General features: G+C 41.6%; 1 protein-coding gene across 1 annotated transcript in view; it reads right to left on the bottom strand.

The window, feature by feature from the left end:
* LOC148042145 (mitochondrial pyruvate carrier 4-like) overlaps positions 1 to 14,542 on the bottom strand; it is a 32,844-nt gene extending 18,302 nt beyond the window's left edge. The window contains exon 1 of the mRNA XM_087685658.1: positions 14,365 to 14,542. Within this exon, the coding sequence (XP_087541784.1) occupies positions 14,365 to 14,419 (55 nt within the window). The 5' untranslated portion in view covers positions 14,420 to 14,542. The remainder of the gene's footprint in view (positions 1 to 14,364) is intronic.
* Positions 14,543 to 14,966: the final 424 nt, after the last annotated feature.

The following is a 14,966-nucleotide window of genomic DNA, read 5'->3' as shown; positions in this document are numbered from 1 at the left end:
TGTACCCTGCATGTCCTTGACCCTGAGACTCCATACAAAGAGGCTGTTTGAGTGTGATTGCTGATTCTCAACACCCCTCCTCAATCACAACTAGGAAAGGCACAAAGTGTGTAGAGGCTGTAATGAGAACCACCTGCAAAGTGTGGGTATACCACAGACATGGCAAAACACCAGAGGCTGTCGCAGAAAAAGCTAAGTGCGGGTACCATAAACATGGTGGACATCCAGAGGCTGTAACAGGGGCCTCACAAAGTGTACAGGGACTGTAATGCCAAGTTACATAAGGAGTTTACAAAGCTTATGGCAGGAAACATTAGGGCAAGGAAAATACAAGGCTATTAAAACAGTCTATCAGAATTATGAGAGTACAAGGACTGATGAGTCTTGTCCTTCCGATCCTGGTGGTCTTCATCTTCATCTTCCTTTGCTTCATTTTCTTCTTCTTCTTTGACTGCGACTAGATAGGCCTTTTGGGATCTCTTTCTTGCGTGGCAGAACTTCTCGGTGTGTCCGGTCCTTTTGCAGAAGTCACAAAAGAGCTGATCTTTCTTGCCTTTGTACCTGTTGCCAACATATAATGCATGCTCATCTCTAGAGGTACTTGGTTCTTCTTTAGTTTTTAGCTTCTTTTCTTCTTCTAACAGTGATGCCTGGATATCAACAAGTTCAGGATTTGGCATGTTGATTAAAGTTGTTGATACGTTATTATATTCAGGAGGCAAGCTCTTAAGTAGAACACCGATGCAAACATCTTCATCCATTTTAATGTTGATTCCTGCAAGTTGGGTTAGGAGTCCTTCCATGTAATTAAGATGTGTGGCAAGTGATGTGCTGGACTTCATTTCAAGCCTGAAGAATTCAATTAGGAGACCATACTTTGATGATTTAGATTGTGCACCGAACAGGGTGTCAAGTCTTTTCCATGTATCCTGTGAGGTCTCACAGTTATCCACATGATGGATATAACTGTCGTCTAGCTCCAGTTTGATAATGGCCTGGGCTCTGTCATCATTCTTTTGCCAAGTAGTTGCAAGATCCGCGTCCCGAGGTTTCTTCTCTTTGCCATTTGTGATGGCCCAGAGACCCTTTTTCATCAAGATGAGCTTGATGCGGGTTTGCCAAGTGTGGAATCCGACTCCTTTGAATCGAGCATTTGGCGAGTCTTTGCCCATGTTAGATTTACGGAAACAGTAGCAAATCAACTTCAGACTTTATTAGATTTGAGCAACAGAAGAATTGATTGAGAGACACAAGTGCTAAAAAGCACTAACTGAGTGTCAATGAATACCAAATCTGCAAAAGTCTTTTACTCCAAGTGATCTTCCCCTTCTTGATTTGATGCTGATGTCTTCAGATCTGAGTGAAATCAGTAAGAGTGTTGTACTCAAGTGTATCAAAGGATACAAGAAAAATAGTGTCAAATAACACTTGATAAGTATCAATAGATACTGTTCTTGACGAGCCTGATGTTGATGCTGGATCTTCTTGGACCTTCTTCTTGTTGATTTTGATGTTTTGATTTCTAGCTGAAGACTGAATTTTGGAGTAGATAAGTGTAGCAAAACCTTCAGTTGAGTGAGAAGTAAGAGTTGGAAGAGGAGCTTGATGTGGTTGTTGCTTGAGCTACTTGATTTCTTCAACTCTTTCAAATCTTCCAAGCACAAATCTCCCTTCCTTGATGATTTGATGGGAAAGTTGATCAGACAAAGCGTACGACCAGGCAGAGGCGCAGATCTGACAGAGATCTCGAATTCACACAATGCTGCTTTCTGATGCGCACGATGTTGAGCTGCGATGTGATAGGAAGCTGCGCCACGAGTAGAGGAACATTTTTGTAGAAGGAATCGTGGGATGAAACGGCTTGTAGTGTGAGATCCAGGGGCTCAATCAGAGCTATGTGCTGTTTGGCTATGGCTGCCACAAGTTTGGCTGAAGATGAAGTTGAGAAAAAAAAGTCATACACTGAGCTGAACTGGATAGAGATTATGAGAGACTGAGGGAGCAGAGAGAGGACCTGAAACATGCTAAGCCATGCTCAGCTGAGCTCTGATACCATGTTTGAATGCGGGATCTAGAGCATGACATAACCGGAAGCTATGGAGGATGGAAGGAGAAGTGTAGACTCATGATGGAATGACACTGTTTGTTACACAAGTGAATTAGGTTCCAAGATTGAGACTTGGACTCATAAACACAATCTTGTGTATGTGGACAATGACATTGACACTTTACTTAAATGAAAAGAGTACTATCATTGCATTAAGAAAGGAAGCAAGTACAATGCTTTATAGGAAAGTAGGAAACTGCAGTAGGCACCATTGTGCATATGGGATAATGTACCCTGCATGTCCTTGACCCTGAGACTCCATACAAAGAGGCTGTTTGAGTGTGATTGCTGATTCTCAACATACTATACACAGGGGGTTTAAATCAGGCCTTTATCCCAACAACCTCCCACTTAAAGGTCCGATGTGAACCTCTAGCTAACCAACTCCCACTAGTCGTATGCAATGCTCGAACTAAGCTTTGCTTCGACTTTTAGTGAGAACATCTGCACGGTTGTTTTTTGTTTTAATCTTGGTCAATGTGAGTTGACCATCTTCCAGAACCTGTCTAATGAAATGATATCGCACATCTATATGCTTTGTACATGAATGATACATGACATTCTTAGCCAAATACATAACACTCTGGCTATCACGTCCCAAAACTGCAGTATCCATAGACATGCCGAGATCTTCCACAAGTCTACTCAACCTAATAGCTTCCTTAGAAGCTTCAATAGTAGGCTGATATGTATTCAGCTTCAGTGGTACTCGATGCAACGATGTTCTACAATTTGGAACACCAAGAAACAGCTCCACCAGCAACTGTGAAGACATATCCGCTGGTGGACCTATGAGTGTCCAAGTCACCTACCATGTCTGCATCACAATACCTCTACAAACCAAGTGCACCCTACCCATAGCAAATACTTTTTCTTTATGTACCCTAAAGGTATCGAAGAATATACTTGACAGACTCCCAATGTGCTTTGCCAGGATTTGACATAAACCTGCTAGCAACTCCCACTGCATGAGCAATGTTTGGACAAGTAGCAACCATAGCATACATAAGAGAGCCACAAGCTGATGCATAAGGAACTCCCTTCATAGCATTTGCTTCCACGTCATCTTTCGGGCTGTTGGCTTTGCTAAGCTTGAGATAATGAGATAAGGGTACCCCAAAAGGCTTAGCTTCAGCCATGTTAAAGCTGTCCAGTACCTTTTCAATGTACTTTTCTTGAGATAAAAACAGCAATTTCTACATTCTATCTCTATAAATCCTCATGCCTAAAATATGCTCTGCATTCCCCAAATCTTTCATGGAGAAGGCTGATTTCAGCTGATTTTTTAGAGCATCCAAGCTAGTCTTCCTTTTCCCAGCTAGTAACATATCATCCACATACAAAACAAGTATGATGGGGCTGCCATCTATATCCTTTTTCATGTATAAGCAATGATCTACATGGCTGCGTGTTAACTCATGAGATAGCATAAAGGTGTCAAAATTTTTGTACCACTGCCGTGGTGCTTGCTTCAGCCCATACAAGTTGCGTTTTAATTTACACACCATTTGCTCTTTTCCAGAAACTACAAAGGCCTCGGGTTGTTTCATGTAAATTTCCTCATCAATGTCACCATGCAAGAAAGCTGTTTTTACATCCATTCGATACAACTCAAAATCTAAAACAGCAATGAGAGCAAAAAGCACACGTAGAGTGTGTTAGCAGTCATGTTTGTCATGCCTTGTCATCTCCTGCCTGTGAGCCTCAATCTGAGTCAGACGAGGACATTAGGAGCTCTGACATGCCTGTCATGTGTTATAATGGGGGAGGCTAGTCACTCTTGACTGGCTGTCTTAGGATGTGTATTTCTTTTTTGCCTCTTTTAGTGGGCAGCCACTGGCTGCCCGGCCACTTTTTGGTCACTATTGTGGGGCACCCATTTTAGGGCATTTTTAGGGTTTGCGCCCATTTTAGGGTTAGGGTTAGGGTTTGTCCTTTTGCCTATTTATAGGCAGCCCCCCTCCCTACTTGATCACTTGTCTTCTTGCAGATTCCGACACTCCTCCCCCGTGGTGGTGCTGCCATCATCATCAGTCTGATCTGGTGCCCTCACTGACGCTGTGGGCTGCGTGCAGGGACTGATCAGTCTCCTTCCGCCTTCCCATTTGTATTCAGCATTCATTTCAGTCAGTGCAGATTTCTCTTCCTTATTTTTTGCTTTCTCTCTCTCTCTCCCTCCGTGTTCGTATTCCCTCTTCCGCAACGCACTCTCACAAAGTGGTCATCTTCACAATAGGTGAAAAGACCTCTTGGAAGTCAATCCCTTCCTTTTGTGCATACCCTTTGGCAACTAATCTTGCCTTGTACTTGGGTTTGCCATCAACTGTCTTTACTTTGTACACCCATTTGTTAGGAAGTGGCTTTCTTCCCTTCGGCAATGACACAAGATCCCAAGTATCATTTGCATATAGAGATTTAATCTCTTCCTACATAGCAAGCTCCCACTTACTGCTAAACTCACATGACTTGGCCTCTTTGTATGTAAGAGGCTCACCCTCATCTGTAAGCATCACATAATGCAAGGAGGGGTCAAACCTATGTGGTTGCCTTCTTACGCGTGTAGACCTGCGTACCCAATGATCAACATTTTCAAGAATTGGGTCTACATCCGGAGGTATATTATTTTCAGCATTTATTGGCTGCTGTAAGCCATTTTCAGCATGTTGTTCATGCTGTCCAACACCTTCATTTTCATTTCCAGCACCTGTATTTTCATAATCAGCAAGCCTATCTTGCTATCCATGACCTCCTTGTGCTTCTATTTGCTGTCCATCATCATCTGGCTCAAAAGTAATTGGCTGATCATCAGTTTCAGCCTGTGGTACAGCACCATGAGGCTCATTTTCTGAAGTAATAGATGGCTACAAACTCTGAAACTTCACCTTTTTCATATCTTCATTAGAGGCTAAAGTACCTTTCAGCAATTTTGCCTCATTAAACACAACATTACGGCTGCGAATAATTTTCTTGGATTGAGGTAACCACACTTTGTAGCCAAATTCGCCCTCATCACCATAGCCCATGAAAATGCCTTTGGTGGATTTTGGGTCAAGTTTATTCCTCAACTCATCCCTAACATGCGCAAAAGCATCACAGCCAAATATGCGTAAATGGTCATATGAGGCCGATTTGCCAAACCAAACCTCCTCAAGGATGCCATTATCTAAGGACCTGTTTGGAGAGTGGTTGCAAATGTGAACCACGGTTTGAGTACCTCTCCCCAAAATGCATGAGGGAAATTAGCAGTGGACAGCATGCACCGTACTCTTTCACATAAAGTCCTATTATATCTTTCAATCACCCCATTTGAAGAAGGGTTGTAAGAGGCTGTACGCTCCCTCTTAATACCATGCAAGTCACAAAAGGACTTGAATTCAGTCAATGTGAACTCACCCCCATTATCAGTTCTCAAGCATTTCATCTTTCTACCTGTCTAAGTGGTCACAAATGCATGAAAAGTTTTAAAAATAGCAAACACTTCACTTTTCTTTTTCAACAAGTATACCCAAATCTTCTTGGAACAGTCATCAATAAAGAAGATAAAATATGCAACACCACCCAAAGATTTCACAGGCATACTACATACATCAGAATGCACTAAGTCCAAGACATTGGACTTACAAGAGACACCAAAGTAAAAGGAATTTTTTATTTGCTTTCCAAACTGACACTCATTACAAAAGTCAAGTTTAGAGCCTTTACCATCAGCCCTCTTCAAAGAGGTAAGGACATCAAGTCATTTTTGGCTCATATGGCTTAATCTCTAATGCCATAACTCCAAATGGCTGCAAATTTCAGCAACTGCAAGAAATTTGCCGTTCAAGGCTTTACAGTGCAAACAATACAAAGTGCCCAGTTCAGTTGCAGCCATTTTATCACGAACACAAGAGTAAATGCACTAAACTGCAGAAGCACAAGCTGAACCAGCAAAATACACAGTTGTTCTTCTCAACCATAAGTAAATGTCTGCTGTTTGTACATGAACCAACCACCACACGGGTAAAAAATACAGAAATTTACCAAATTTTGCACAAATCCCCAAATTTTCAAGTCCAAAATTGCATAAATGTCAGCCAATCTGACCCGGCTGAGCAAAACTTTGCCAATACATGAAAAGCCCCAAATTTCTCGGATCCAATGTCAAGAAATTTTACTCAAAAGAGCAAAATTCTGGCTAATGTGACAAAATCCCCAAATTAATTGAGGTCATTGCTCGCAATGTTTGCAATTTTTGACTCGAAAATCATTGACAAGAATGAATGATATCAAATCTAGGAAAAGCCCCAAATTTTTTGGCTCAAATTTACACAAATTCGTGGCCCGTGCTCCAACGCGTGAACCCCCGTCAAAGGCATCTCCATCAAAGCAGGTGAAGGCCAATTGATTGCCCGAATCAAGGGGCAAAATAGATTGAAGACTTGCTCGTTACTTTCGATAGCAAGGGGAGTTTGGATTGCGAAGGGGATGGGTAGAATCCCATTGTAAATCAACTACTTCTTCAATAAAGCTAAAGAAATACCAAAAGGGGCGCCAATTTTGGGGCCAATCAAGTGTATATTGTCCAAGATCAATAGGTAATCACTCTATTCGAGGAGGAAGGCTAGTTTCACCAAATGATCAGGATATCCACAAGAAAATTTTATACAAGTCTCATGATGCACCAAGCATTGGATACCCTCGCATACAGCAGACTTTAGCCTTGGTCACTCGTTATTTTTATTGGTCGCATATTAAGACTACGGTTGAGTCTTATATACAGGAGCACCTACAGTGTCAACTTAATAAAGCTCGACAACACAAACATACGAAAACATTGCATCCTTTACAATGTCGCGATAGAAAATAGAGTAGCATTTTGTCATTAGAATGAGAAATAAACTTAATAATTTAATAAAACTTCACAAAGATTTTTAATTAAAATGAACTTTAATTTTGGTACCCCCAACTCTTGGTATGGTAACCATTGCAACACAGTGAAGGAGTTGACACTGAGGCATGTGGTGGACAAGTGTATGGGCCATGTGGATGTGAAACTTCCATTAAATTGAAAGTTTGCACCTTAAAATTGAGTTACATTGAAAGTTTCACCCAATAAGCAACTCACTTATGACACTTGAGTTATAAAGCAAGCCCTAAGCTAAAGTTTCGCCCAATGAGCAACTCACTTATAAGATTAAGGAGCAACTGGTTACTCATTTGAAAAACTTAACTTGGCTATTTGGGGGATCTTCTCTCTCATTTTTTAAGAAACCCAAGTGAAGAGAGGGTCACTTTTCTCTTTCTTGTTGCACAAAATTACAAATTTCAACCATGGAATGAGCTTACACAATAGATGGAGTGTGAACAACCAATTTTTCTCCTCTTAGTATGGGGACGTTGAGCTAAAAATGCATTAGCCTCACTTAAACAGCCCCAAAATACGTTTAATTAATGAAAAAAACCTCTTATTTTTTTAAAAATGCGATCCTAGAGAGTTGCTATGTCCCAAGTGAAAAACCCTAATTTGGGTACCCCAAACTTTCCATAAATAGGCATGCAGCCCACCACTCTCCCTTAATCTCGTTTTTTCACGGTTCAGGAGCCATATCTCTGCTGCCCACACCCCGTTCGTGGAGGACATCGCGGTCAGAGCTTCCACCAATCACCTGCTACCATCTAGCACTTGATTCCATCTTTCCTCACATGTTTGTAGTTGTCATTCTAGGAGCTATTGCCATCAACTAACAACAATTGTCGCCGTCTTCTCTCTCCTCTAAAAGCTACGTTTTGGTTTTCTAGCTACCGCCCTGACATTCTCTAACCACTATCTGTTCTGTTTGCACCTAACAGCTTTATGCAGATTTTCTCTCTCCTTAGGTACATGCATTATTAGTCTTTCTCTCTCTTACACTACCATTTGCATTAGATCTAGCCTTCCTTGATTATGTTTGTTGGTCGTTGACACCTAGAGACTGCTTTTGCAGCCATTCGAGATCCATTCGGAGTACAGCACACTCTACAACTCATAACCTTTACCTTGATCCTAGAGATACGAGAGTTCGAGGTTCAACATTTACTGCATAGTGTGTTTGTTGTATAAGCACTATATATTCATTATTCATTCACTTTATTACTCATTGTGTTCACTATCTCTAAGTTACCCTAATTGTGTTCTGAGTTTATCTCGATTCAATCCTACGAAGATGATTGTGAAAAGCTATGAGTTGTCTAGTCTCTTTATCAAATGCCTTTATAGACTTTATAATTTGCACGATAAAATAGTTAAGGATCGAGGTCCTAAGTTTACTAGCCATTTCTAGCAAACAATCTTCCAAAAACTGAAAATTTGATTGTCCATGTCATCCTTGGAACATCCTAAAATCGATGGCAAACCAAATGGACCAATCAAACCATGGAGGATATGTTGTGTGCATATGTCTCCCGTAGGCAATCTGATTGGGAGTGTTATCTTCCTCAGATTGAGTTTACTTATAGCAGTGAGCATTCAACTATTGATTATAGCATGTTTATGCTTATGTATCATTATGAGCCGAAACCATCAATTGCCATAGAGCTCAAGGGAGTGATAATACTGTCTATGGTCAAATTTCTGCACAATGTGCAAAAGATGCTGACAATTGCTAGGAAAAGCATTAAAACGGTCCAAGATTGTGCCATGTTTTATGCTAACCAACACACTCCTAGAGAGCTCCAAGAAGGCATGTGGATTTACCTTAAAAGTCCCAAAGGACTCCGATTCCATGACTACCAACAAGTGCTATAAATGGCCTTCAAGGTATTGTGGACCTTCCCAAATTATCAAAAAGATCAATAGCGTGTCCAATGAGTTGAATTTACCTTCAGAAATCCGAGTTCACTTTGTGTTCCACGTGAGTTATTTGAAAGAACGATTAGGACAAGGTGAGCAAATTGTCCCAATTGGAAAAGTCCCACAGCTGAGGATATTGCTTATTATGTTTCACTAAAACCTAATGAAACTAGCCTTCCTCCTCATAAAGAGTGGAAAATAACATGATTAAGCACTACTTACAGCAAGCATAAAATTCACATAAACTAAAAATGCACACTTTACCACTATAATCTTGAACATTAGATGCCTTTTTGGCCCCAAAACTAGCACCCCTTGCGGTATTTATTTATCTTACATTGCAAATGAAAGGAGTACAACTAAGATCCTCTGATCTCCTCCACTAATCCAAGTGCCTCTTGCTGTCAAAATTGACCAGCAAGCCTCCAAACCGACTTGCCCCTTGGTTTGCTTGGGGATTGGACTTCACCCCGCTCCTTGAAAAACAAATTCAGCCCCAAATTCGATATTGGCTAGCTAGCCTCTTGAATCTCCTTGAAATTTCTCAATTTCGCCTCTCCTGCTAGATTTCAAGTCCTAGGCCCTTAATTTTGAGCACGCATCTTGAGGCAGCTGTCAAGACCCTAATTTCTGCTGCAAATTAGGATTTACAGTAGAGAGAGATTGAAATCTCTTCTTCTGAAGGCTCAAACTACTAGAAAATGCTGAGATAACTTGAGAGATTGCTAGGGGATAAGAGAGAATACTGTAGAGAGAGAAATTTCAGAGTTTCATCAAGAGAAATGCTGAAAAAGTAATATTGCCCTGCTCAAATAGCCATGGAAGCTGTCACCTACAGCTTAGGACCACCAAAAAGACTGTTGCCCCCCTCCTGTATGCTATCATCTACACTAGAAGGACCTTGGGTTGTTGTCACCTGCTACCCCCTTTTATGCTATCATCTACACTAAAAGAACCTTGGATTGCTATCACCTACTCCTGGAGGGCTCCAAACTGCAGTCACTTGCAACGTGGTTGATCTTTGATGACTGCAAATCACATCAGTAGCCTGTCCTTGCTCTCTAACAATCTCCTTCTCTCTCATAATGGCTAGAATAAACTCCACCAGCTCCTAAAAACGTTTTTCCCACTTGCATGGACAAGTTTTGCTAAGGGACAACCTTCTAATCTCACTTTTAGCATTATCCAACTTATTAAATTAATTTTTAGAATATCAATTTTGAAAATTAATTTAATAATTACTCTAGTGCTCATAGAATTAATTCCATCAGCCAATATTTAAATTGGCTAGGTCAATTTGTCTTCCAAGTATCCTTGAGCAGTTATTGACCCTTAGACTAGCACTAATTGATTAATTAATTAATACCTAGTCTCTAATGTTACCATTGACATTAATGGCCAATAAATTTTTCTAGGCCCACATCTGGCACAGAGTACCACCTAGTACCTATCAAGCATAACTTATTACAACTTTTGCCTTTGACACCCATTACATTCTCGAGGTCCTTGGCCTGTTCCCATAAAATAACTACCATGTGCATCACATATGCTAAACAACCTTGCAAATTTTATTAATAACTTAATCAAATGTTCTCTGCAAGATTAAAGCATCTTAAAATTTCACGTCCCTGTGATACCTAAATTAGTTCTTGACTTTGGGACTGTTTATCCTGAGTTTTCGTCCAATGGAAAAAACGCCCCCAGGCTGAGGCTGCTTAGGAGTGAGTATGTTCATTGAAGAGTCCTTTTACTCACTTTGTCCTTGAGAATATTACTAAGGACAACAAGCATCCATAAGGGAAAAAGTGTTATGTCTCTAGACATCCGAATGGACATTAGTCGCAATAGTCACGATGTTTACGGAGTGACTTAGCACGAATGCACTAAGGACACTTCGTGCTTAGGGCAACCGAATCCGCTTTATAAGACTCAAAGCCTCTATTGTGCTTATCATTGTGTGATCACCACTCTTGGTCCGCTGATGCATCCATATATAAGGACGGTGTGGGTTGGTGGTATGGGATGCCACCCCGTTTAGCTTTATGGCTGGCACGTGAGTTTGATGACCAGTTCCTTTTATTGTGGGTTTGGATTACATCGTGTCTCTTGCATAGGTTGGATCCTTGGGAAACGTTTCATGCCCTGTCTTCATCACCCTCAAGCTTGCATTTATGGTGGGAGACCTCTCTCCTGCTGGCGACCTCACTCAATAGTTAGCATCAGCCTTTGTAGCTCCATACATCTCCATTTGGGGTTTTCTATCCGCCACAGCCTACATTTATCCCTCTAGTGACTACTCCTCCATCAAGCATTAGCTCTTCTTTATCTAGCGTCGTCTTTCTAACTGTGTTTCGTAGTCCCTCCACCTAGCATTAACACTCCTTTCATTTGGCATCATCTTCATATTTGTGTTTTGCAAACTAGAGGCTCTTGCTTCATCTGGCAACCTTCATCATCATCAAGTGTCAATTGTTTCATGGCGGCTTTGCTATCCAAACCCCTTTCCGGCATCGACATCGGTTCCAACAAGCACTTTTCATCGAACAGACTATCCTGTTGATCCTCAAAAGAACAACCTACATCTATAGTTGGCAAAACTTGTTCACACCCTCCCATGTGGAAGTAGACTCAGTTGGATTCAAAGTCCATATCTGTGCCTCCAATGAGACCCTCTTCATAACAATCATCTTGTTATTAAGCTAATCTAGTTTGAGCCATATCTCTCAAATATTAAAAAGATGCTCGATGGGCTATCACGGTTCAAATACATGAAAGAAATAAGAAAGTCTGGATGCAGACATTCGACTTGTCCCAGTGGACATGTACTTTTGGCAACTCTTTCTCCAAAGAAGAAAGTTCGGAAAGATTGTGGGCCAATGGACAGTCAATGGCCTCCATGATGAGCTCTATCAAATCATAAGACTCCAAGATGACAAGTATCATCACCCGCCCAATGTGATAGTTCTTTAAATCATAAGATTCCAAGATAACAAGCATCATCTCCCACCCAATGCAGTAGTTCTTCCCATCTAGCTTTTGAGTGTGTACAAGTGCCAATATAACAAGGACCTTTCAGTTCATAATCACCTAGAACTCCACATCGATTTCAAATAACATGGCTCTTGAATAACTTATACTCAGATCTAGCTGCATTAAAAGCAATAATGATCATGGTAAGAGAATCTCGAAATTACCATGTCTGCATCCTTCTTTTTCTTGGCATCCACATGTGAATCAAGAGTGGTTTGCCTAACCTATATTTCTATAGGTGCTATAGATGTTGTAGAGCCAGACATCCCAAAATCACTACCACCAATATTGCTGGCGATGGAAGCTGCAATGGATGATGGCCTAGCTAAACCCTGCCTGCTAGATGTAGCAGCAGTGCTAGTGACAAGTGAATGTGGATCTAGTGCCACTAGCCGTGAGCTCCTCCTCTAAGCTGAAATTGCATCCTACGCTGCAGCATTTTGGCTAAAGAAATTGCTTCTTCTCCTAGCTAAGATTCTCACAAAAGAACACTTGATGGCCTCACTCTCTCAAGAAACGGGCTCCTACTTTGTTTGCCCCACTTGTTCTTTCATAGCCACAAATGTTGTCCTTTTGGCCTCAACCTCGCATCACCATAACCAATCATCAAACCACCTACCCTTGCCACCAATACAAGGGGTAAGAGCTCGAGAAGATGTTGCCAAGGGGACTCGAGAAGATAATGCCATGGCAAATAAGTCTCAAAAAAGTTTGAACATGTCTGAAAGTCTGAAGATTCAAGAAAAGATCCGAATATTTGAAAAATAGTCTGCATGCTGCACTGGGTACTCGTGTCTCAGCACTGCAGGTCTGTGGTTTGATGGTGTAGACTACAATGAACAGTCTCCAGAAATAGACGTAGTCTCCAGGTGGTAGGAATAGGCAGACCGTGGCAATGGATAGTTCTGGACTGCAAGTACAAGGCCATGGGCACAGGCTATGCAGGACCCAAGTGGCTGTTGCAGTTGTGACAGTCTGCAAGTGGCAGCTGCAATTGTGGCAGGAGGTGGCACAAACGTGGCTGTTGGCGACTGCAGTTGTGGCAGGAGGTGGCACAAACATGGCTGTTGACAACTGCAGTCCCATGGTGTCATGCAGGCAAGTAATGGTCACATCAATCATGTAGCAGTCACTATCACAGGCACAAGAATGTATGAACCAAGAATGAGGTGCAGCGCCTTGTTTAGGCACCCCAATGTTATCTAGTGTCCCCTTTGCACATCCCATGCATCCTCTCCCATCCCGCCCATTTCAAGTCACGTCCCTTGGTGATGGGACTCAACACGTGCCCTTCCAGGGACACTTTGGGAATGGGTCCCACATTTCAGGACGGTGTCCCTACATTCCAAGTATGCATCTCCTATGACTATGGTTGCCAATTGCAAAGGGCAGCAAGTTGTTCTAGAATTGTATGGGATTGTGCCTTGGTTTGCTGGAATTGAAAAAGTTTTCGGTCAATAGTACATGGAGGGATTTTGAGTTCCCAATCTAGTCTCCTAGGGAAGATTTTAGTTGAAGGAACTTAGAGGGTTTCAAGTTCTTGCCCCTATCTTCCCAAATTCAAAGCTTTGGCCTGTCCAAATTATAATAAAATGCTAGAATTCATGTGAAAAGAAATACCACAAGGGGCACCAATGTTTTTGGGGCCAATGAGCGTCAATTTATCTCTTTCTTGAGGGCAAGCTAGTCCAAAGTGCGCCTTTATATTCATTGCATGTATTAAGTGCTTGTCATACTCACTTGTTCATCAGAGTTCCACCACATATGGATGTTTGTACTGCTTACTATCTGTTGGAATGTGAAAGATGTGACAGAGGAGCCAAGAGTAGTAAATGCCAGATGGTAGTAAGGGGTGGAGCTGAGATATGCACTACTGAAGATCCTATCCTGAATGAAGATGAATTTTTGACAGAATCCATGAATTGATCACTCTTCCACTAGAAGTGGCAGAGCGCTGTATGTTAGCTAAGCTGTGACCTGATCGACAAAAATTGTACAGAAAATCCAATGAAGAGGTCCGGGCCAGGCAAGAGCATCCGACATGACTCTCAACGGATTATTCCTTGCAATATCATCTGCAGTATTTTCATACATCCTGCAAGAGTGCTCGGGCTGATTATTCTTTGAGTTTCTCTGGCCTTGATTAGCACTGGAAGCTGCAGCAGGATAGCCAGCAGAAAATCGGTGCACTAATCGATATCGAGACATTGCCACATGATGTTCTGAGTTTTGTACGATGATACAGACATCATCATTGACCAAATATGCTTACATTATTTGTGCATATCTGGGACCCCTGCTTCCGTGCCAATTAAGCAAATCCCCAATCACACCGCAATTTTGTGTATCAACATGTCTTATCAACCACACGAAATGTGTTGTGTGATGCAGATCTGGTGTATTGAAAGGAAGGACTTACTCGTTTTGGGTCCAGCGGGATGATTCCACAGAGCCATCAGACGTGCGCTCACCATGGCTGGAACCAAAATCTCTCTCGCTCTCCCTCTCCCTCTCTCGTCACGAGAATGATCGTTTGACGAGACACGGATTTGTTCTTCGCACAGGTTTATTTCTTCCCGAGACTATATTTTACTAATCGTTCGCATTTTCTGCTGCTGAGTCACACCCAAAGAGAGCTACCGTAGCATTTCTAACTTTACTATTTCTACTCACTTTATTACTATTTGCTTGGCCTATGCTCTACAAAATACAAAATTTAAACTTATTTTTATACTAATTATTTCAAAATTTTGTCAATAGCATGATGAATCATTTCTTGTTTTCGTAGGCCAAAAAGTTATGTGATAGTGCCTACAACAATTGTCAAAGGTCCATAGGCAAGTAGATACTCAGAGTAGGGTTAGGCAAGCAATACGGGGGGAAGCATCATGGGAAAATTAGACAACAAGCGACCTATCAAGCAAGTCTGACACATCACCCAATAGCAACAATAAACCAACATTTATGGCCAACATGCTCCCATTATTTGCACCCCTACTGCTTATTTCTAGGTGCTTGCTT

Source organism: Lygodium microphyllum, chromosome 1 (genome assembly GCF_053477565.2).
Source record: "Lygodium microphyllum isolate KBCC chromosome 1, Lygodium_microphyllum_v1.1.10, whole genome shotgun sequence".
NCBI classification, from domain to species: Eukaryota; Viridiplantae; Streptophyta; class Polypodiopsida; order Schizaeales; family Lygodiaceae; genus Lygodium; species Lygodium microphyllum.
The sequence above is the reverse complement of the archived record's forward strand: the minus strand, read 5'-3'. Positions and strand labels throughout refer to the sequence as shown.